Raw genomic sequence first — 23,404 nt, 5'->3', positions numbered from 1 at the left:
ATTCTTTTGAGTCGGGTTAATGGTTTAAAAGTGGCTGGGAGAGCAGCCAAGACGGGAAACAAGATGCAGCGCAAAGTTTGGTATTTCAAAGCAGGAAAGGGCCGGTCAGGTCTGGCTCATCTTCCAGCCTCCATCAGCTGTCTGCAAAACACTCCCATCTGCAGTACTTTACTCACGTTTAAGTATCAGGAGAGTTAAATTGGCAATATCTTTATTTTAGGTTTTATTCGGGATAAAATTAATGTTTAGCATTTCAGCCGACAGCGTCACTCGCCGGTTCGGTGTCTCAGCGTGGCAGTGGAACAACGGCGCGAATTTTTTTAAATCGCCTGCGTCTGTCCACGAAGCAGTATACTAAAACTAAACTAAACTTTACATTTTACCAGGTAAGTATCACCAAGCTATATAGCTCTTTTTCAGAAGCAACCTGGCCGCAAATGACCCCTCAACAAAGTGGCTTATCAAGTGGACATTTATAACAGCCAAATACTTGAAATGCATGTTGATTCTAAATGTCGAGGGAAAAACCGGAGGACCCGTAGAAAAATCCACGCGACCACGGGGAGAACGCGCAAACTCCAAATATACAGGCGTCAGGGTTGGGATCAAACCCACGACCTCCTGCATTGCAGGCGAGGCAGATAATATCTCGCCACCGGGGCACACCACAGTTAATCGATCAGCAGGTCACGTGTGGTGGAGTAAAGTGTGGGTACTGCCCCTTCTGCCAAGACGTCTGGTCGGTGGTTGAAAATTAGGCCGAATATCCTCAAGAGAAGTTCTGTGGAGCTCCCTCTAGCGGAAGTCCTTTTAGGAGCAGTGAAGTGAGCGAGCAACTGCAGGGCTGCACCTTTATCGTTTTACTTTAGTCGGCAGCCATTGCAGAGAGTAAGTCCGCTTGTAAATGTTGCTGAAGAAAATGTGCATAATTTAGTATCACTGTGCTTTGCTGCAGATTTCAAGGGCTCCACGTCTTAGCCGAGGTTTCCTCATGTAAAATAAATTTCCATCCATAACCTACCAAGAGAGATGAAGATTTCCCATGCTGTGTTTGTCTGAGGATTTTGACCATACTTCACCCTGCTGCTCAGTACGGATTGGTGAAGGTGGGTGGAGAACAGGATATTCACTTGCACGCTGATGTTAGCCGTGGCTGGGAATTAAACTCAGACGGTCAGGTTTGTAGTGCTGTGCACTTACGACTGCGCCAACGTTCTACCTCCCATCCATATAACGCTCTTCAAGTTCATATCCGGGATTGCCTGCCTTCATAGCCATACCTAGTGTGGCTTCAACGATGATCCCTTATTTTGTTCTTACTGTACCATTTCCAGAATGTCAAAAAAAAAATAAAGGTAACACAGAGAGGAAGAGACATTTTTGTATTTTAATCAATTGGAAAATAGCCGACGCAAAAATGCGCCAACTTCCTTTGGCATCGCTAAACACTCACAATTTGTGGCAGCCGGCAGCCTCAATGTAACAGCCAGCCGGAAAAAAATGCCACTGCTTAAGAATTTTAAGTTCTTTCCTGCTCTGCCAAAATCCTTAAGCACTTATTGGCATCACAATCCTTTGTTGCCTGCAGCAGTAATGAAAATGTGGTTAACAAAACTAAACCCCAAGTCAGCATAGGGTTTGCGAGACACCTTTGTCAGGCGTGGCCAATGCAGCTATGCCGACTGGCCTGCGGCAGCAGTCATCCATTTTTAGTTTTTGTGCACATTATAAATGTTGAGTGAGCGTGCTGCCGATATACAAGAACAAACGCCTGGTTCAACTGCACCGCCTGAGAGCTTGCATGCGTCCTCCGCAGCCCTGAGTACAAGCGCCGGCGTATACAGCACATGGTGGAAGATGAAAAGCCGCTCCCCACCGAGCGACCGTGGCTACCAAAGCCAAACGTTGGGAAAGCGTCGCCCGGCAGTGCCCGAGGCTTCGCTCATCCGCTGGTGGCGTCTCGAGACGTCCACAGCGCCGCTCCCGCAACCCCTCAACCTGCTTCACCAGCCTCGGCCACCAACGCAATACTACACGGTTGCCAATCACCCCGCCAACACGAACAAAGACTAAGAAGCCCTGTATGAATCTACTGTTAGATGACAGCCTCCCATGCCGTACAGTTCAGGGGGCTAATTGACCATACTTCACCATGCTGGTCAGTGCTGCATGGTGAAGGCTTTGTGTTTAGTTTATTGCCCTTCAATCGCACCTCCCATTAGCACGGTGGGCTAAGTACGGCACGAAAGAAGTCCCACAAACATCATAGACACGGGAGCATTGATTTTGCTGATCTGCCCTCTGCTGACAATGCACCGCCCCCCCCCCCCCCCCCATTTTAAAAAGGGCCGTACATGTACACTTTTAACCATTATTTAAAAGATAACATGCAAACTATAGGTACCTAAACTATTTTATTTAACAAGGTAAGGCCCAATCTGAGCTATATAGCAATTTTTTAAGACGCGACCTGGCCACAGATGATAGCTCAACGAAGTGGCTTATCACGTGAACATTTATAGAAGCCAAATACTCTAAACGCGTGTTTCTAAATGTGAAGGGGAAAACCGGAGGACTAGGAGAAAACAAAAACGATGTGTGCATCGTTCTCACACGAGTTTAAAGCTTTATTTATGAGAAACAGAGTGTAAAATTACAATCAATGGTACTCTTTGTGATATTTCAACTCGATCAACCGGATCAACACATCATTAACGAAGTTTCGAACAAGATCTGGGACAGCCCGGTACAAGGCAGCTTAAGTCTGTAATTACCAGACAAAAGCTTTTTTTATTAAGTGGCATATCAGAATATACTATACAACAACATAATATTGTAACAAAAAAAATCAAAGTATTTATGGAATTTATGATCAGCAATCTGAGAAAACCACACAAGGAGTGTCTGCTTTATTTCATGACGTCTCGCCAACTTTGGGAAAGTATTTAGCGTACTTCTGTATACACATTCGTACGTTACGCCGACAAACTCCTGTTGTCGTGTAGGTACGTTACTCGAACATATACGTATGGAATGTACAAAGACACATTTCTAAAAGCGCACCGGTCACTTGTAACCCACACAACATTTCATTGCGTTGAATTCTAAATTGTTTACGTGCCATCTTGCCAAAAAAATAATCTAATTACAGGCGCGTACTTCACAACACGCGGCAATCCAATTCTATCCAGTTCACACCATTCAAGTAAATGTTTTTTTTGCGCATTCCAAAATCTACGATAAATTCTTCATGGCTTCACTAAGAATAGGATGGTTAACCACAGGCCACAAGTTCCATCTCTTCGCACAGAGTTCAAAACCGCCATCTCAGACCGCCGCATCGTCATTCCACGCCACAATTACATTCGCAATAATGCAGCAGCAGCAGCACAAACCCCCTGCGAACCCCTTCTCCCAGCGGTTGCCAAATATGACACCGTTTTCTGTGCATGGTAGAGAGCTCGGCATAAATACACACGCGGTCATCGGGCAGTGATGACGCGCCGAGACGCACACGCAGCCATCTTCGTGAGAGCAAACGAGGAGGGAGAACTGGGGCACGCTAAAATGTTGCGAGCCCTCTACGATCGCCGTTGTTTGTCGAATACCTTGGACACTCACGGTGGACGACAGTGGGGTTTTCAAGGGTCAGGGAAGGTCACGGTGGTGCGTTGTAAACGTTCTGCGACAAGACGTAGGCTCTGGAGAACTCGGACGACCACGCCATCGACCGGCAGATCGGGGCTTGAAACTCATGGCGTCATGGTTCAAATGTCATTATTTACTCACAACTTACTCAATTGGGAAAATCCACGTCGTTACGTCGCCCTCTACTCGGCAGATTAATGCACGCTTGCAGGCCGGTGCCACCAGCAGGGGTCCCCTTGGATAGGCTGCAACAGGACGTTGGAATGGTTGAAATGATCAGATGTGCTTTTGAGTTGCTGCAGCATGTAAGCAGCAATGGCCCTATATACGTGCAATTCATTGCAAGCGGTTTTTGCTCAACTTCGATTGACCAAAATCTAGAACAATTAAAATAAATCCCCTGCATCTGGACAGACCATCACCGAGTTCTCCGTGAATGAGGATTTACGTGGCGGGGCCTTGGATGTCATCAGGATATCTAACACGGGAACCGAGGCAAAACTCTCCCCATGCTCAGCTGCAATTGCATATGTTGCCTCTCATTTAACATTATTGGCTCCTTCCCCTGGCTCGCCACACTCATGTTGAAGAAGGGAAGTCTCCTGGTCCATGCAACGGACAGACGGAAGTTCGACCGGGAGAGACCTCACCCTCGTAACAAAAGGCTTCGGCGTTTTTTTTTTGCTCCAGTTTCTTCGGTTCCATTACGAGTTCATAGGCCAGCATAAATGCATTGCGACGTGAATTATCACTATTATTAGATTTCAGCCCAGTAATTGACTCCGCTTTTAGTGACCACCGGTTCATTATCATCACATCATCTCCTTTTCTCTCACCCGGCCATCATCTTCCAGGCGCATTTGACTGAGTGTTTACACAATGTGAACCATTCATTTGCCACAATGCAGAAAGTGCCTTCATTCACAACTAGATTAAACCCCACTGGTAACAGAAAGTAACCAACACAAGGATATTGGGATGACATGTACATGTACCAGTGCACGTGTACAGTCCTTATGTCAATCCACTGCTAGATGAGGACCTTCCCATGCCGTGCGGGTCACGGGGGTGCAATTGACCGTACTTCACCACGCTGGTCAGCGCGGGGATGGTAAAGGCTCCGAGCGTCGAGCTGGGAGCGTTGACTAACGGTACAACATTGGATTTCGGGCTGCCTGGTGATGATAACCAAAATTTATGTGATCAGGTCCAGCAGCAGAAGAGGAAATGAGAGAAAAATGGGAGAATCGAGAATCCAGCCGTGATTTGTCGGCGAAGATTCGGCTCAGACGCGGCTTTTTTCTTCGGGGGTTATTTGCGTGCCTTGCTGGGGCCGATCGTGGGGCTACATCGTCCTATAATGTTGGTTTTCTGACATTGCTAACAACCAACCGAGCCCGTGTTCTCCTTCATTTGCCGCATCAGCAGCACAGTGCACCATCTATGGTCCTCACAATCGCCTTTTTGACTCGGAGGCACGGGGCAGAACAAGCCGGCTAGTGTACGTGTTTATTCCGTAAACTTCCCCGAGCATTAAGATTCCAAATCCTTCACAAAAACCACATGGCCCTACCCAGCTCGGACTTAGAGGAAACAGCAAGAACACTCAGCCTGAAGTTGCCTAAAACCTTTCCACACCACATGATAAATCAACGATGGGATGATTCACACCGCACACAACCACCACGAGTGATTTAATTAATTGTCATAATTCACGGTCATGGTTCATTTCAATAATCAATTTCTTAATTTGTTTTACATTGTGGTGAATGTGGCGGTCCCCGACACAAACCCATGACGTACAATGACCGTCCCCCCCCCACCGCCACCATGATCCGCAAGGCATGGGAAGGCAATACCTCACCACGCAGGTCAATGCAAGTCGTCGTAGGTGGACAGCACAGATGCAGTAGCACAAAAGCGCTGTGAGAGGGTAGGCGAAATGATTGCAGGGAAAGCGTGCGCCCAATCTGGTCAACGTTAGCTCCTCTCGCTCCGAAGCGTCGCTGTGCAGCGGCACGTGCTGGAAAAGTAAAGCACTTCAGCTGGGAGACACCTAATGGAAGGGCGACTTCTCAGTTCAGCACAAACCACTATTTGGGCTGCACGCATTTTGAGCCGCACCTCCGATGAGCACAGTTGGCTACGTACGGCGTGAAAGACGTTCAAAGTAACGCTCAAATACATATACGCAGTCCTGCTATATACGGTGCATGCACAAAAAAATCGATCTCATTCAAAAGCCGCATTACCGCTTATCATACAAGTAGCAATGTTCTCGCACGACAGAACACATTTTTGTTTGGGAGCGTCGCAGCGTTAACCTTGGGGGACTTCCAAAGACGGCAAGGCAGATTTGAAAACACGTTGACCCGACCAGTTGGCAGCGGTGCTCGCAGCCGAGTCCGAACACGTGAGAGGCGAGGCCCGAAAGCGTAACACACGTCGCCTATTTCTGTTCACCGTGACATGCGCTGATTGATTGGGTTCTTTTAACAACGCGGGGCGGGAGTGGCTCGCATGGCGCACAGCAATAGAGATAACAACAAGCAAATTGTACAGGGGGCAAGAGCCGGTTCTAAATACGGTACTTTTATAATCGGCATTGCGCAAGTCGTCCTCCTATCACCAACCGCGGAAATGTGGAATTTGCGCCGCTTGCTCAGGGCTACCAACAGAATTTAAGATCTCCCCGACTCTCGCTGAAGCATGGCGATAACTTGACTTTGTACCTTCACGTGCACGTAGCATCGCAACCCGAATCGGACAATCAACTGGATGGAGCGGAACACTAAACCGAGGGCAACGCGCACGCGGCGCGGTGCGCCGACCGCCGCGTCGCTACCTCGCCGGCGTTGTCCATGGAAGCACGCCGAATTCGGAACATTTGCTTGCATCGTGTTATTGTAACATCAAACGGTCCCGGGTGCAATTTTTTTTCTTTTCGGGCAATATGAGGTCACGACGCGCGTGTGGGGCACTGAACGACTGTTGACGTGCGCCACGGCCAGCGTCAACCCCAGCACGAGGAAGCAATAAAGGAGGTCTCGCACACACGCGCGATTTCTGCACGTTTTTACGCAACGTGACGCCATTCACCGAGCCGCATCAAGGGCATTGTCAATACGGCGCCGCCAGCGGCAGCGGCACACACGTGCTCGGCTTTAAAACCAAAACGCAAAAACAACAGTGACTTTACGCGGGTGAAGCGGCGGTGGAGTTGGGGGCGGCTCGGCCACGTGAAGCCACTGAGCCACAAATCAGTGGGGGGGGGGGAGGTAGTGGGGGAGAGGTGAAGCAATTGATGGTTGTGCTCAGGGGGGTGGGGGGCTTCATTTCAGCTGGGTCTGTCCGAGTCGGCGACACAGAAAGTACACACACACACCGCATCCAATATACTTGTCGCGATGGCCGTGGCTACCAGTCACGTGCATTGCTCCTGTCTGCCAGTGACCCCGACAATATTCAGCGTGAAGCTAAGCCCTGGGCTATATTGTACTGATGAGTCCTTACAAATAATACGGCCACAATTTTGACTCGTCTGGGTTGGTGGTCCACAATTAGGCTGTGTGGGGCGGTGTCACGCTGACGCCCATGGGTATGATGGGAGGACTGATCCTCTTGACACAATCTGACCTTTTGCTGTCGAGAAATCCCCGATTGCGAGTATCATCGTTATTTTTTTAATCCTTCCTCTTGTGTTTCTAGCACGTGTTTCTCAATTACCGAAAGTGTACTAATTGTTTAAATCTTGCATTGTCAATGTGAGAGTGGCGTTCAATTCCGAAATTAGTATTTCACAATGCGTGCGATACTCAACAGCCGAAGTGATACAAAAAACCTTTTTGGCCGTAATTATAAAACATGGAATCCTGTGCCATATTTCTCTTCCATTTTTAGTTTTTTGTAAATCCTGCCCCCAAACAAGTAAAAATGCATCGGCCCTATATCGACAAACATCGATGTTTATGAACGCTACCCTGTAGATGCTTTGGAAAGTTTCTTTTTTGAGAAAAAAAAAACTACGTGGCCGTGTCTCTCTCTCTCTCCACGAGCTCTCTCACCCCACGACTCCCAAAACACCCAGCATGCTGCTCCGCTCTCCCGACCACCACACAAGCATCCACGCAAAGACCCCTTCTGCCAGACGACCGCCCCACGGCAACTTTTTTTTTAAACAAACAAAAGGAGGAAATGCCACTGGAAGAGAAATTTTTGCACAGTTTAAGCCAAAAATAGACAACACTCCGTGCATCAAAATAGTTCACTGTACAGCTCGAAGGCTTGTCCAATTTCTAGGAAACGTGTTTTTATTGAAACGTCTACAACAAGCGATCGAGTTGCTCCGGCAAAGTGCAGTCTGTCTCTCTCCCCCCTCTCTCAAAAGGGCAGAGCAAAATGTATCTCAATAAGTGGGCCAAGCGCCTCCTTGTAGCAGGCACGTCTGGCGGCAAAAACACCGCCAAGATGACAAGACGGGGAAGTATACTCTTTGTTTTTTTCGGTAAAGTCACGTAGGTAAAAAAAGAAAATAAATTAAATCACGACGTTTCGGAGGCAACACAAGCTTCCGTCTTCAGGTGGAACCATCATAGCAAAATTACTGTATCAAGTGATACAGTATGAGTATGGACCTTGCAGTCACGAAAACTTCAAATCTGGAAGACGGGGAAGGTTTCGAGCACTGTCCGGAGAAACAGCTCGGTGCAAAGCGCCAACACACACACTTCCAAAGAGACCAACCGCGCAACTTCTTTTGTTGAAGTCCCGTGTCATAATTTCCCGATGAATGCTCCATCCATGCACATCCTGGCGGTATCGCTTAAATCCACACTGCGTCAACCAAATCATTGCACTGGATGAGGAACCTTTCCATTCATTTCTGACGATCATTAAGAGAAAATAAAAACTGTTGCTTTTCACAATGCCATACAAAAGAAAGAAAGATTCTCCATTATGCAGATCCCCATTAGAGCACCCATTCACTTCAAAGGCCCCTTTATCATCACATCGGTGCTTCAATTCCTGCGCGTTCATTGTGCCCACCGCACAATGCAGTCTCTTGTAACGCAGAAACGAATCTCATCCAAGCACGCACAAAATCAACCTCGTCCACTCCTTAAGCCCCAGCCAGTTGCCGGACTGAGAAGATTAACACTTCGTTCAAAACTAGGTCCACATTAGGCAAAAAAACAACTGCAGAAAGGTTGTCCAACTATGCAATCTAATCACGCCGAATAAGTACACGGACACCCCTTGACCAGCACGGTGAAGTTTGGTCAAATTGTCAAATAGTCTCCACGAACTCCACTGCTGGGTGTGGGGTGGGGGCCTTCATCCAGCAGCGGATTTGGCCGATGGGCTGTACATTATTATTATTTTCTAGACACAGGCATATCAAAAGACAGATGCAAAGTGTACGTATTCATTTAAAAAAATTTATATTTAAGCAATGCCATTGTGTATTCATTAAAACATCGCTTTTTTGCCGGTTAGCAAAGTAGCTGGATCAAAAGCTGTCAATCACCGTGACGATGATTGACGCTTGCCTCTGAGTTCATTCAACCGTGAGAATACTTACTGACGAATTTTCACGACGAGTGTGCATCAAATGCCTTTGAATCGTGAACTTACATCGGTACAGGTCAGAAATGTGAGCAGTGTACTATTCATGTTATTATGTTAAATGCAAACGCATGTTATGAATACGCATTAATGACTAGGTACGTTTATAACCGTGGGGGTTTATTCAACCATACTTCATCATTCTGGTCAGTGCAGGTTTGTTAAGTGGTGGGGGGTAAGAGGATACACCATGATGCTAGCCGTCGACGGGAATCAAACTCAGCTGGGTGCTAACTACTGCGCCAACCATGTGTCCATACAGCAGAGGTGGGACAAAGTCATTGTTATGCAAGTCCAAGTCGAGTCGCAAGTCATCAAATTCATGACTCGAGTCTGACTCGAGTCCAAGTCACATGACTCGAGTCCACACCTCTGCCATACAGTATCACTAATTGGCTTTAATGATACTGCCCAAAGCCCTCTTGTGGCTAAGCAGACCTCGACATTGGCATTTAGCTCCTGAACAAATTGCCGTGCGCAGGAATAGAACAAAAACTGGCTTCAAAACAAAGCCGACAGCAGTCTCCCCACGCGAGTTGTGCGTACATCACGAGACCTCACGGATCTCGGCAAGGAGCATAATCCATCACGCAAACTCCGGTCATCCTCGCAAGCAGCGGCTTTTTCCTAAACATCAAACAAAGACGGTCAGCGCATCACACGCTTTCAGAGGCGCTTCTGTGGCCGTCTGGAACTCTCTTCTTTCCGATATCATGAAGCCACTGGAGCCATGCACTTTTAAATCTTCTAGATGGAAAACTCATTTCTTTAGAACTGCTTTGTGCGTTTCGTTTGTTGTCCTTCCCCCGCACCTTGGATCAGCACGCTTGGCTACGTACGGAGTGTAAGATCTGCACCATACATACCGACACCGATTTTCTGGGGCCCACGGCTTTGGCCCGGATCCAGTTTGACCATCGCACTTGCTATGAGCCGTGGTCGAGAATTGAACGTGCAGTCGTTGGGCTCGCATCACGGATGCGAGCTAACCACACTCTCCTTGGCCCCCTGGTGCTTAATTAACTGAAAGTGGGATCGGAACCAATGCTGCTCGAGTTTTATTCCCTCACTTGTAAAAAAAGGAAGAGGGTAAAAAAAGTGACGCGGAAATTATTTCCGGAAGTTTTTTTTGTTTGCTTAATTTTATCAGTAAGTACCGAGTACAGGTGGATAATCACATCGCAGGATCGTGCATTCATCCAGCAGCGGATTGACCAAGGCTAAAGATAACGAAACACTTTGATCACGATGGCATTACGAATTATGAGATTGTTAAGAAGAAAGGGATCACATTGCTTAATAATAATAATCATTTCTAGATTTGAAGCTTTCGTGACTGCAAGGAATCATCTTCTTAGGTTTTTTCGGTAAAGTCACGTAGAAAGTAAAATAAAATAAAAACAAAAAAAACAAAAAAATAATAATCATACATTCTAAAGACTGTCCCCTCTTGGCATTGATCGTGGCATTATAAAGCAAGATAAATGGGAAATATTAAAAACTCCTAGAGCGCTATTAAACGTGCGCAGTGTCCTGCCACACCACATAGAGCGAACGTTTACAAACTTCGTGCCAATGTAACCAATTAAAATTATGTTCAGTCTAGTGGTCACAAAAACATTGGAAGGCCAATTATTGTGGTGCATTCATTCGGAAAGGTGCGTATGTTGTTCTTATGCAAATGCAGGTAATACTGCTCTCTAGCGAAATCTGTTTGGCAGATGGCTAATTCTTAATGGTGGTGCTTTTTATATTTACACCGAAAGGTTTTCTCAACGTGATTAATCAGATGACGATTAGCCAGCAACGTGTCTGCGAGATAATGTGCAAGGAAAGCCTGCGATTCATGTGACATCTGCAACTCTGCCCACAATAATGTATATTAATCCATGGAGTTCATGGTTTCCATCATCATCATCATGATCAGCCATCATCAATCTACTGCTGGATGACGGCTACGCCAAGCCGTCGCAACCTCTCGGAGGAATAAATCGAGCATCTGCACGAGCCGATTTCATCATTACATCTCTGCAGTTGATGTACTCTTGCACGTTGACATGTTGTCGTGATGTGCAAATAACACAATTTGTCCGTGCATTTAAAATGTAAAAATGGATTGGAAGTTAGTATAAGTGCCGTTACTAGTAACATTCTTTCGTAGCAATGCAGAGTGGACTTTCTTTGTGCTTCACAACATCACGTTTACAAATCGCACACTCGCAAGCCGACACGCATATGTGCCTGTGCATTTTAAAATAAACAAGACATTTAATGCCATGTCATTATATGGTAATGTAACGGTTTGCATTATGATAACTAAAGCCGTATCTATCTTCGCATTCATTAAATTGCACGTACAGAATAATGTCGTCTACAGCTCGAGCAGAAACAAAGAGAAGAACTGTCTGAGAATGAGGAGGGCGAGGTGGTCGAGGAATGCGCACTGGTGAACTATTGCTGCTACCTTACGACTGCTCACACACTACAGGGAGCGGTTTTTGGTTTCAGTCTGCGTTCACAGGAAGGAGACACCAGGTACTCTGGATACAGGAGCTCTCACGTACAAACAGTCGCCGGAAGTGCCGACTGTTAGAATTATACTGCGTAGGTTTTTCGCGGTTGTGCTGCGTCGCTCTCCGATGCGTTTCTCGCGTTGTTCGGGACGGATGTCCGACATTTCGGTCCACGTGCCGGGAGCGTTTTCGGGAACAGACTTCTATCCACCCGTCCAGGGCTTGCTGAAGCGAGAAGACCGTTGTGCTGCGCTGTCAATGCAGGTTTCTTTATCCCTTATCCGTGAGTTTGCGAGCCTTTGCTGACGACGAGCTGCCCAACCGAAGTTCGAAGGTTACCGAGATTAAGGTTTACTCGGAATGGAGTTGCTTGTGGAGTGGTGACGCCAACGAAGACCCTCAAGAATGTCTGAATATCAGTGTACTTTGCGCAGCAATTAAATCATTTTCATTGCAATGCCATAAAAAAAACACACACACAATACCAGCATTGCAAAACAATGACATGAATGGATAATGATCAAAGGCTGAAATCGAGATTCTGGGCGACACTGTATGTCTGCACCTCGCCAGACTTGCGCGTTCGACATCGGATTGAGGTTATTAAGAGCTTGGGCTTATTTCAACGTAACGCTTGCGCAGGATCGCCCGAGCTGGGTCAAGCAACCAGTGAAGGAACCGCGATTCTGCACAGGCAGTGGCGAAAGGTCACGTGCAGCCTGGACAAAACTCGACCGTGCACGCTGAAGGCCCCGCGAACAAAAGGTGTCAAGCCACGACCGGTATATTTGCCGTAAATGAAAACGTCTAAAATAATTCGACGATGCACAAAATTCACAACGGCAACCGAGAGCAACACGGGCTAACAGGAAATTAAACAAAAACGTCAAAATAACCCTTCACAGCAACCCATCCCACAAGTCATCAAATCCAGATATACCCCTCCCCCAGCAAACAGCCCTCTTGCCTAGTAATGCGAGACTGTGTACAGCATCGAGACACATGTGCCCCCCCCCACCCGTACTCACTCACACATGGCCTCTTCCCATGGGACGCTGGGAGTAGGGGGTGGGGTGCACAGAGTCCCGTCTGGAACTGTGCTGCACACTGTGTGGGCTGCCAACCCCCAGCTGAAATGCCTCGAGTCCATGACTACTCAGAACCGGACTGGAACCAGCAGGCTGGCCAAATCTGCACCTTAGAGAGTTCTAATCCTCCGGCCTTCTCCTCGTGGCCATCATTCATTCATCTCGCATGTGTTCAACCCACTTAATTTCGATGTGAAGTCGCATTTTGACACTGATATGTGTAGCCCTTGGTTACCCCACTGTTGGATGAAGGCCTCCCTACTTTGTGTCGTTACGGGGATTTGTTGGGAGCGTAAGTTTGTGCAACTATGCTGAAGTTGGGATGGGCCCGGAACAGCCTCCATATCCCACTGACCACCGATGTTAGACTTGTCCAGGAATCAAACTCAGGTCAGCAGGTTCATAACAATATGCTAACCACTCCGCCACCACGACAGTATACCGATGCACGTCACGTAGCATAGTGTCTCCTGTGGATGACTTGGACATGCTGAGGATCTGTCAAGTTTCCCACAAAGCCAAGCACTTCCTGCCCATGCAGTGTGTTACTTTGTAAAGTTTTCTAATATAGCGAAATACTAAATAAAATATCTGAAAGGGATGGTAATCTATGGGGAAAAAAACAGCCGCCAACATCACACAACCTGGAAGTGATCAGTGCACTTCTTGCATGTTGTACAACACTGGATATAACCCGTAGCACGAAGCTACAGGAACGTGGAGCAGTTTTGTAGCTTTGAATGTCCATAATACAGGATTTTTGGGTTAGATCGCGTAAATATATAACTGTGTCGTCAAACCCGCCAGCAGCCGACACAGCTAATTAGTAAGATTTGTCATGTAAACAGAACATGCCAATTCGTTATTAGCACAACACACCGGTGTGTTGGAGAGCAAAGCCACAACATTTACAATCTGAGTACGACGTTTCACCCAGTAGTTACAACTAGCTTCATCAGGCGACAGTCAGATTTGTGGAAAAATCCTCCTGTTTTGTTCCTTACATATATAAATATAAATATACATTTATAAATATACATTTATATATTTACGGCGATCTAACCCCAAAAAACTATATTTTGGATGATTTTGGTCGCGAAAGCCTACGTGTTAAACTGAGCTGTGAATGTATTCCATGTGACCAGGTCTCAAGCACTGGTACGGGATGGACGCTTTCAGGGCCGATACATCCAATTAGGAATGAATCTTGCCTCTCAGTGGCCACGGCAGGTCACAGCCAGTGGACTGCAGCAACATCTTGCAACACTTGATGTGCCCACAGCTAACCTGTGTTGTCAACTCATTGTCAACATAACATGTGCAGCAGCCTCTGTGTTAATCCATTGCCAGATGAGGGCTTCTCTACACCGCGTGCTTTGTGGGGATTATCTGCAAAGACTTCGCCACGCTGGTCAGTGCGGGTTGGTGAAGGCAGGGAGTATAAAGATACGGATGAAGAGTGCGGTACAACAATTGATTTTGGTGCACTGCCCTCTGCTGACCACCTTGCAGCACACCCCTGCAGAAGCCTATAACGGCCTGGCATACATAATGCTAACCCATCCAATTAGTATCCAGACTCCATTCTGCTTAGCTTCCGAGACCTAAAAAGAATGGGGGTGCATTCCAAGTGATTTGGCCAAACCCATATCACGAGCAAGTGCAAAACAAGTTGGGGCATTGTAGCCGAATCTGAAAACTTGTTTTGATCAACGGGTGGTCTTGCAACCTGGTCTCTTGAACTTAAGTTTCACATCTCCAGTACTTGAATGCAGAAAATACATACCGTGTATATATGTGTAGTGACATAGATTGGGTCACTATGGCACGTAGCGCTGGTTACTGGTAGAGAGCGGGATCGAGGGTGTGGTAGCCCGGTCTAGCAGCAGGGCAGGTGAAGAGTGCCACTGGAGTGCGTAGCGCGGGTTGCTGGCAGAGAGGGGGCATTTGAGGATAAAGCAGCCCGTCTGCCAGTAGGGCACGTGATAGGCCCGGGTAACGGATGTAGGGTAAAGGTGACAGAGGGGACACGTGGGGCAGAGCCCAGAACCTTCTGGTAGGTTCCAGAAGGGGGCGTGGCCGAGGGCGGAGCCAGGCCACGCTGGGGAGGATAAAAGGGAGGCCCCGACGCTGGGTCGGGGCTGCTGCGGTTTGGGAATGGAGCCCGTCGCCTACGAAGTCTTCGTCCTCCTCGTCGGTGTTGGGTCAGGCAGTGTGCCGGCTGTCCTGGCCCGTAAGTAGTTATCCCCTATACTATGGAAAGTGTAGAAAAAACGTGTATGCCTCCTACTATTAGTGTATCCGAAGTGACTCACTACATATGAACACATTGCAGCTCTGAATGCACCACACTCAGATTAGGTGTTCAATATGAAAATAAACGTATTGTTTCATAAGCCTAACAAATTCTACATTATGGGAATGCTTGCTGAATTATAATATGCTGCATTAACTGCAGTCCCGGAACAGATCGACTTCTAACTTCTTTCAACGGGCATTTGTATTCCCAGATGTGGATTTCCAACCACTATGCTGCACCGTGTACATCTTTAACGTGTAGGTCTTGAGATTTTCCAAAACAGTTGACGCATTTCTTCAGTTGTTTAGCCTGAAAAGCCAGAGGCTCCTACAATAAGACTTTTGTGGGGCTTTTTTTGTGTGTGACTCGCGACACATCTGCTCCCAAGTCCCATTGTGACTGTGTGATGAAGCAATCAGCCAGAAGCACATTTACTCCTCCAGGCCCGGGTCACGTGGTATTAAAACCTGCCTGGGGCACGGCGAGGTTCATTTGCATAGACGCGAATTTCAGGGAGGTTTCTTCCCAACAATGCTAACCAGCACCATGTGCCGAGTCCACCGAGTCAGCCATGTGCACAACATTCCTAGAAAAAAAAGACACACACACACGTGTCTCTAGCGTACAGCCCACTTTTTTTGCCGAGCCGTGGCTAGACGAGGCCCTCCCCACGCAGTGCGGATCGTGGGGGGTTCATTCGACCGTACTTCACCGTGCTGGGTCAGTGGGGGGCTGGTGAAGGCGGCGAGCGTAGACTTGGGAGCACTGAATCAAAGGAACAGCAGTGGATTGTGCTGCCTGGTGATGAGAATCCTCATTTCATGCAGGACACTGTGGTCGGGCCTTCCAGATCCAGGGGATCGATTACAGGATCTTGAATCGTTGGTGCATAATGGGATTGAATCTCGGAAGATGCACGGTGAATTGAAGTTGAGAAAAGACACTTGCAAGGATTTCCATGTGAAGGGCATTTTTTTTTTCAAACGCATCAAACACTCAAAAGGCCGTGTCGGGCAATGCGGGTTTGGCAAAGGCAGGAAGAAGCATAATTGTTATCGTATAGTATAGTACAACAATGGATTTAGCTGCACTGGCCCCACTGACAATGTGGCCCTGCGCGAGCCTATAACACCTGTTGTTTTTTTAACGTATGGTGGGGTTACTCATCAAAGCACTATATCCAGGTTCACCTCTGCTTAGCTGCCGAGATCTAAGGAGATCTAGCGTATTTGGTCATGGGCCTAATTAGAATAATACACAACATATGCGATTTAAAATACAACACAGACAGAAGGTAATCATTAAGGGTGTAACTAGGGGTGTAACGATGGATCGATGAGTATAGATCCTTAAGAGCTTCATAGCTCATCGGATTTCTGCAGGATAAATATTCTGATTCTAAACATCATCAGTGGCGAGTGATATCTGCACAAGACCTGGGTCTCCCCCCCCCCCATCACCGCCCTGGTAAAGTATGGTAATACAATCCCGATCATGGACACTGCCATAAGGAAACATTCATCCAGCAGTGCATTGATAAAGAGACGTATATTATTATTGTAAGTTGTGTATAATGGGTTCACATGATCCCTGCAGCTGCTAGAGGCCGATACAGTCTCCATTTTAAAATATAATTCTTGAATTTAACTGTGACCCCCGAATTTGGATAATTAATTTGACTGCCAGTGGATTTAATCATTACACCTCTACGTCAACATCCTCTCCTCTCGGTTAGATTAAATGTAGCAAATCGACTTTATAACAATCAATTAATGCTTTGGCATTGTGATACGCGTAGAATATCTTGGGCGGTTGCATGGCTTACATGAACCAATTACATACGACGACGCGAAAATTAAATACGTGGACTGTATAATCACACAATTCGATGCATATGCACCATGCGTGCAAGTATCAGCTTTTACTTAAGGAATCAATGCATGGTGATATGCCTAATAATTAGAAAACATTTTAATTGTAGTTAAGCCCCAATTGCAATTAGGATCTATAAATCATCTGAATGGAACCCGCACCTCAATACACTGCATGGAACAGTGCAGAACATGGGCATCGTGGGGAAAGAAGGCATATTTATTAATTTAATTTAAGAGTGAAAGTGACAGTCAGTCATAAGCAGAGCAAGGAGGAAGGTCTTGAGCCTGCACATATACAGGGGCAGGGCTAGACTGCATGACTGGCTGGAGGAAATGGCGAATGGGTGACCAAAAGACTCCAGGTTGATTGCAGTCTTTTTGACAGAAGGCGTACGCAACATGGTACATGCATGTGTTCCACTGGGTACACAGACTGGCATGTCAATACTAATGGGCAAAAAATTGCATCGTGCCTGCCGCACAAGGCAGGGCAATAACGGAACGCTTAACAGCGTTGCGTATCCCCGTATCACACGGCTAATGAGATGGAATTGACGCAGCCGTCAGGGATATTTTATTCCCTGTAAACTCTGCTACAAGAGCGGCGCATTCGCGAATCAAATTGCAAAACGGAATTACTTCTGTGGAAAATTACAAGTGTTCTCACGAACTGAACTCCACTGTGCGTATTGTATGAACTGGAATGATATGCTATACATTGATAAAAATAAAAACTCGGTGGTTAAGCAAACAAAGGACCATTACACATCGTCCGTTTTTTCATTTTACTTGCAACTATCGAGATGTTTGATATCAGTTATCATAAAGGTATACACAGTGAGAGAAAAAAAAGCCAGTGCCTAAACAACTATTCGTTTTTTCGTCAAATTCGATTTAATTATTCAACACACCGCTGAATAAGCCGCGTAAAAATCGCAACGTTAAAATACTTTACTTCCAAACAAGCATTATATTTGGATCGCCTGTCACATATTTTAAAGCAATTAACGATTTACTTTATTGGCAGGGCTGTTAAAGTCATGAATTAAAAATCAAGGAGGAATCTAGTAAAAGACGATGTGGCTCATGGGATGAGTAACAAAAAAAAATCTACATTTGTATGTGGAGGGGTACTGTATTTGTCTGCTTATTTGTTTCATTCAAGACAACGTTGAAGTCTATTCTGGAGACCCAGGATAATACACGACGATAGTGAAAAGGCGAGATGTTCACTACCTCGCCTGGGGTTCGATCCCGACCCCAACTCCTGTATATATATGGAGTTTGCACGTCTCTCTCTCTGTCTCTCCCCGTGGTCAGCGTGGATTTTTCTCCGGGTCCTCCGGTTTATCCCTCCACATTTAGCATCAACGTCATACGTTTCCAGTATTTGGCTGCTGCTAGACATTTCCACGCGATAAGCCACTTTCTCGTTGAGCTATCATTTGTGGCCAGGTCGCTTCTGAAACAGAGCTATCATAGCTGAGTGGGCCTTACCACCTGGTAAATTTCTATATATATAAAACAAAGTTTCAATACGTACGTTCGGCAGTTGTAGATGGCTGATCATGCTGCGTCAGTGTCGTGTGCAAGTTGTTGGCCAACTTCAAGCGCAAGTAAAGGTCGCAGAGCTTTACAGGTAAGGTGAGTGGGGACGACACCTGCACATTTGCCGCACAATATATAATGATCGGTACCTGGGTGTGCAAATGTACGCGATAACATCATAACAATAATAATAACCGCACAAAAGTGTTTGTTGCTTAAGTGCTAATGAGGTGCAAATCCCAGAGAGGGCCCATGGCGCATGACTGTTGCCGGCTTCGTGCACAGATGTGTTTAAAAAAAAAACCACCGTACTGCTTGCAGAGAAACAATGCACGAACATCCGAGTGGCAAAGCCAAAATTACCACCATCAGCATCAGACGCAGCTGCTTTGGGCAAGATCGAGCGCCGTCTAGCGAACGGCTGGTGCTCATGCACACACACAAACAATACACACGCACGCACACACGTGTCGATTACATAATTAGTAACCTGGCTGCTTGTGCATTAGAGAGCGTGAGGGGGCCACTTGGGTTGACACATCACCTGGTGCTTTGTGGCCGCCCCTTCTGCCGCTGCTGATGCCGCTGCAACAAATTCACCCGGGCGCTTCTTGTGAGCAAAGCATTTCGTTTTTTTTTGTTGGCTTGTGTTGGGCATTCCCAGAACCTTCCAGAGCCACAGATTCGAAAAGAAACCAGATTCACCAGCGCTGGCCTCTCTCTCTCCTCCCCCGTAACCCTCCAATCGCTTTACAGGACTGCACTGACATCGTCCATTAAAAAAAGGGGGGCAAAGTGGGGGTTGCATGCACCTACATTTCCACCACGTCGTGTCTTATGTGCAAAAATGACACCAAATTGAAGCACACGTGTTTGCGTGCACAGTCCGTTCCCCCGTGACCCCTTCTGGTTTTTTTTTTGAGAATTGTTTTCCTTACAATTCTCTCCAGGTCCTCTTTGACAGGGCACATGTCTACTAATGCTGTCAGTGAAATGGCATGCGTTATATCGAGGGAGACAGTGCTGTCTGCTAGCTCAGTGTTCCCAATTTCAATCACATTCCTTCTACATTTGTTATCCACCGTTCCTCGTATTTCTCCATTGCCTCCCATCGTCGGTTTCTCAAGTTCCTATAACCTTGGTCAATACAACCACAAAAAAATGGGTCAATGTTTTATCTGCCATAATAACTCATGCTCTCTGTTCACGGCTGCTTTGCATCAGCCTTTGGGCCCTGTGCTTAGAAAATACCATTTCAAAATATGTTGTTTACATGCAATTAAGATATATCTCGATTGGCCCAAAGCCAGCAAATAAAAACCCTGCAATCCCGTTGCGTATGCCGTATATCACATGCTACAGACCTTTGTTAATACACTGCTGGATGAAGGCTTCCCCGCACCGCATGTTAGTGATGGGGGTTGTTTTGACCCTACTTTACCAAGCGTGTCCGTGTGGGTTCGTGAAGTGGAGGAAATCCCAGGATTGGTTCAGATATCGCTCACCGCCGATGTTAACCGTGGTCGGGAACCAAACTCGGGTCACGGGGTTCACTTCACAGAGTGTTAACCATTACGCCAACCCCAGCATAATCATCAGCCACAGTCTATTCACTGCTGGATGAAGCCCCCCCCACCCCCCAAGCAATCGCCATCCCCCACGGTCCAGTGTTGCTACCACCATCCATCTCACCCCTGTACACAAACCGATCTCATCGCTCCATCTCCGCAGTAGTCGTCCTCTTGGCTCAAGCCCAACACTGATTTTCTTACCGAGTGTACTGCTTGTTTTATAACACAGAAGACAGCACTGTCTTCCACCACACAAGCGGTAGGTACACCGATTGGCCCTGGCCACAGCCCCCATGCCACAGATCCGTTTGGCTGTCACAGCGACTGTGGGCCTCGGCACCAAACGGTAGCAGCGGCATTAGCATCAATTAGCAATCCATCAATGAGAGGCCGTGGCAGTGTGACTCGCGGTGCATTCACACTGCGGGGCGTGTGGAGTCGGTTGTGCTCACCCTAACGGGGCCCCACGATTCCCATCCACCCCTAACCAAAGCCAATACCTTTCGAGTAACACTTTGCAGCTCACAGTTGGATTCTTGTTTTTTTTTGCTCCAAGGAAAGCCCTTCCTGGCACTCGCCACACAACCCCCAAATACTGTAGCCACCCACCCAGCAATGGACCATCAAGAGTTTAAAAGACACGCGTTTAGCCGAATGGGTATTCGAGCCACCGATCCCAGGTAGCAAATACGTGTAACAACATTGACAAGCCCCGTCACAGATATAATCATCTCTAACTGCCCCCACTTCTGGCCCATAAAAAAATCAGAAATCCCATTGCATTCATGTCGCATTGCAAGGCCCCTTTTCAAACCACCGCTGGATTAAGCCTTTCCCACACGCCTCTGAGAGTATTGAGAGTTCATCGTCATCATGACCACAAATTACCACGTTATTTGACCAAAACTTTGCCACGCCGGTCAGCGCGAATAGGTGAAGGTTGGGAAGCAACCAACCCCGGTAGGTAAACCTCGCAAAAGTTCGGGCGAATACAATGTTTGTGTTGTTGTTGTTGTTACACGACCAGAGTCTCCCTCCTGGATCTAAACGAAGTGTGGCTTGCACAGGAATAAATAATTACCGTACAGTTTTAATAATGACAGCATCAACTAGCCCACGGCAAAGCCGATTAGCTTTTATATATACAAACACACACACACGTGTACACACGCAGAGCACAGGGGAGGAAAATACAAAGATCCCCCGTATAGTCTTAACAGACTATTGGGACAAGTGCTGTTAGTAAGCACCTATGAAGAGGCCGGCACGGCACACGAGGGGTGGGTGACCAGCACCAGCACGCACGGCCGCATTTGTCTCTCCCCAAGTGGGCGATGTTTATACTGCACACCGCCGCGCCAGGTACTCGTTTGAGGCTGAGCCAACCTAGGGGGGGGGAGTCCCATGAGCGGGTTTAGTGTAAATCGTGAGCTGGAATCGGAACTCGGGTGGCCGTGGGTTCGTGGCCACCGCTCCCCAGCACCACAAAGACAAAGATCCCCCGTACAGTCTTTAGCAGACAGTCGGGGCAAGTGCTGTTAGCGAGCGCGCACTCCTGCAAGAGCACAATCGTGCGCTAGAGTCTATCAACAGACTCCTCGCACAGGTGAACACGCTCACGCACACACCACGTGCACACGCACTCATACGTGTACACGCTCACACACACCACGTGCACACACACCAACCACGTGTGCACACGCACCACGTGCGCACACACACCACGTGCACACACGTACACACACCACGTGCACACCACGTGCACACACACACCACGCGCACACACGGCACGTGCACACCACGTGCACACACACACACACCACGTGCACACACACACGTGCACACACACACGCGCACACACGGCACGTGCACACGCACACGCGCACACACGGCACGTGCACACGCACACCACGCGCACACACGGCACGTGCACACGCACACCACGTGCACACACACACACCACGTGCACACACGCGCACACACGGCACGTGCACACCACGTGCACACACGGCACGTGCACACACACACCACGTGCACACGCTCACCACGTGCACACACACACACGTGCACACGCTCACACACACACGTGCACACACACACGTGCACACACACACGTCATGTGCGCACTCCGATGTGACACGTGTACACGCGTCCTTGTAGATACGCGCGGTCCACACCTTCTCGCAAACAATCATCGCGCATTACCACGCACGCTCATGTACACAGCTCTGCTGCACACACGAGGCGTGCACACACGCGGAGTGCACTCTCCTGCACACAGGCATTGACACACACACACAGTCTCTAACACACGTGTACACGCTATTGCAAACAGTGTACACGCTCGTAAATAAACACACGAATACACACACACACGTGCGTGTACACTCTTGCATGCAACCGAAATCTGTGCACCGCGTACTCCTCGCACAGCATTAACCACCACCAACAACAACAACTCCGACAACATCAACAACAACGTCTTCAACACCGCAATCAACGACAACATCGCGGCAAGTTGTGCGGGGCGAGGCTCCGTCTCGCAGCCTCTCCTCCACCTCCTCCATCACCTCCTCCACCACCTCCTCCACCACCTCCTCCACCACCTCCTCCATCACCTCCTCCATCACCTCCTTTAGCACCACCTCCTCCTCCACCACCACCTCCTCCATCACCTCCTTCAGCACCACCTCCTCCACCACCACCACCTCCTCCATCACCTCCTCCTTAAGCACCACGATCACCACCTCCTCCACCACCACCTCCTCCATCACCTCCTCCTTAAGCACCACCATCACCACCTCCTCCTCCACCACCACCTCCGCGTCGTCTCACCTACTGTGCAAGACGCTGCCGAGACCGCGACTGCATCAAGACGCCGCCATGTAATGCAGAAGCGCTAGAGCACCAGCCTCGTCTCCTGCTGCTTCTCCTCCTGCTGCTGCCCTTGCTGCTGCTGCTGCTCCCCCTGCTGCCCTTGATGATGCTGCTGCTGCCCCCCCCAACCAACCCCGTGCGTGTTGATGGGGTCCGAGATCGCTCCCACAGTGCAACGCGCTGGAGTATGTGGGTTCCTCCACCCCCCGCCCACCCACACCGCCTCCTCCAGATCAGAGGGTTTTAGTGCAGCAACTGGAACTGCACTTTGCTGCTGCTGCTGTTGTTGTTGTTGTCGCCACAGCGCTGTTTGTGAGATCAGATGATTGTTGACCTGCCCGGCACGTGCTGCTCGCAGGGC

The 23,404-nt window shown here is 48.0% G+C and overlaps 1 protein-coding gene across 7 annotated transcripts in view; it reads right to left on the bottom strand.

Moving 5' to 3' along the window:
* Positions 1-23,192, bottom strand: part of LOC144718732 (nuclear receptor coactivator 3-like) — a 118,195-nt gene extending 95,003 nt beyond the window's left edge. For 4 of the 7 annotated variants that reach the window (XM_078594218.1, XM_078594220.1, XM_078594219.1 and 1 more), the window contains exon 1: positions 23,006-23,192. In XM_078594218.1, the coding sequence (XP_078450344.1) occupies positions 23,006-23,037 (32 nt within the window). In that variant the 5' untranslated portion in view covers positions 23,038-23,192. Of the gene's footprint in view, positions 1-23,001 lie in introns of all 7 variants that reach the window. The other 3 variants (XM_078594222.1, XM_078594225.1, XM_078594223.1) reach the window with 2 other exon arrangements.
* Between the last annotated feature and the right edge of the window lie 212 nt (positions 23,193-23,404).

Source organism: Lampetra planeri, chromosome 5 (genome assembly GCF_965212315.1).
Source record: "Lampetra planeri chromosome 5, kcLamPlan1.2.h2, whole genome shotgun sequence".
Classification (NCBI taxonomy): Eukaryota; Metazoa; Chordata; class Hyperoartia; order Petromyzontiformes; family Petromyzontidae; genus Lampetra; species Lampetra planeri.
The sequence above is the reverse complement of the archived record's forward strand: the minus strand, read 5'-3'. Positions and strand labels throughout refer to the sequence as shown.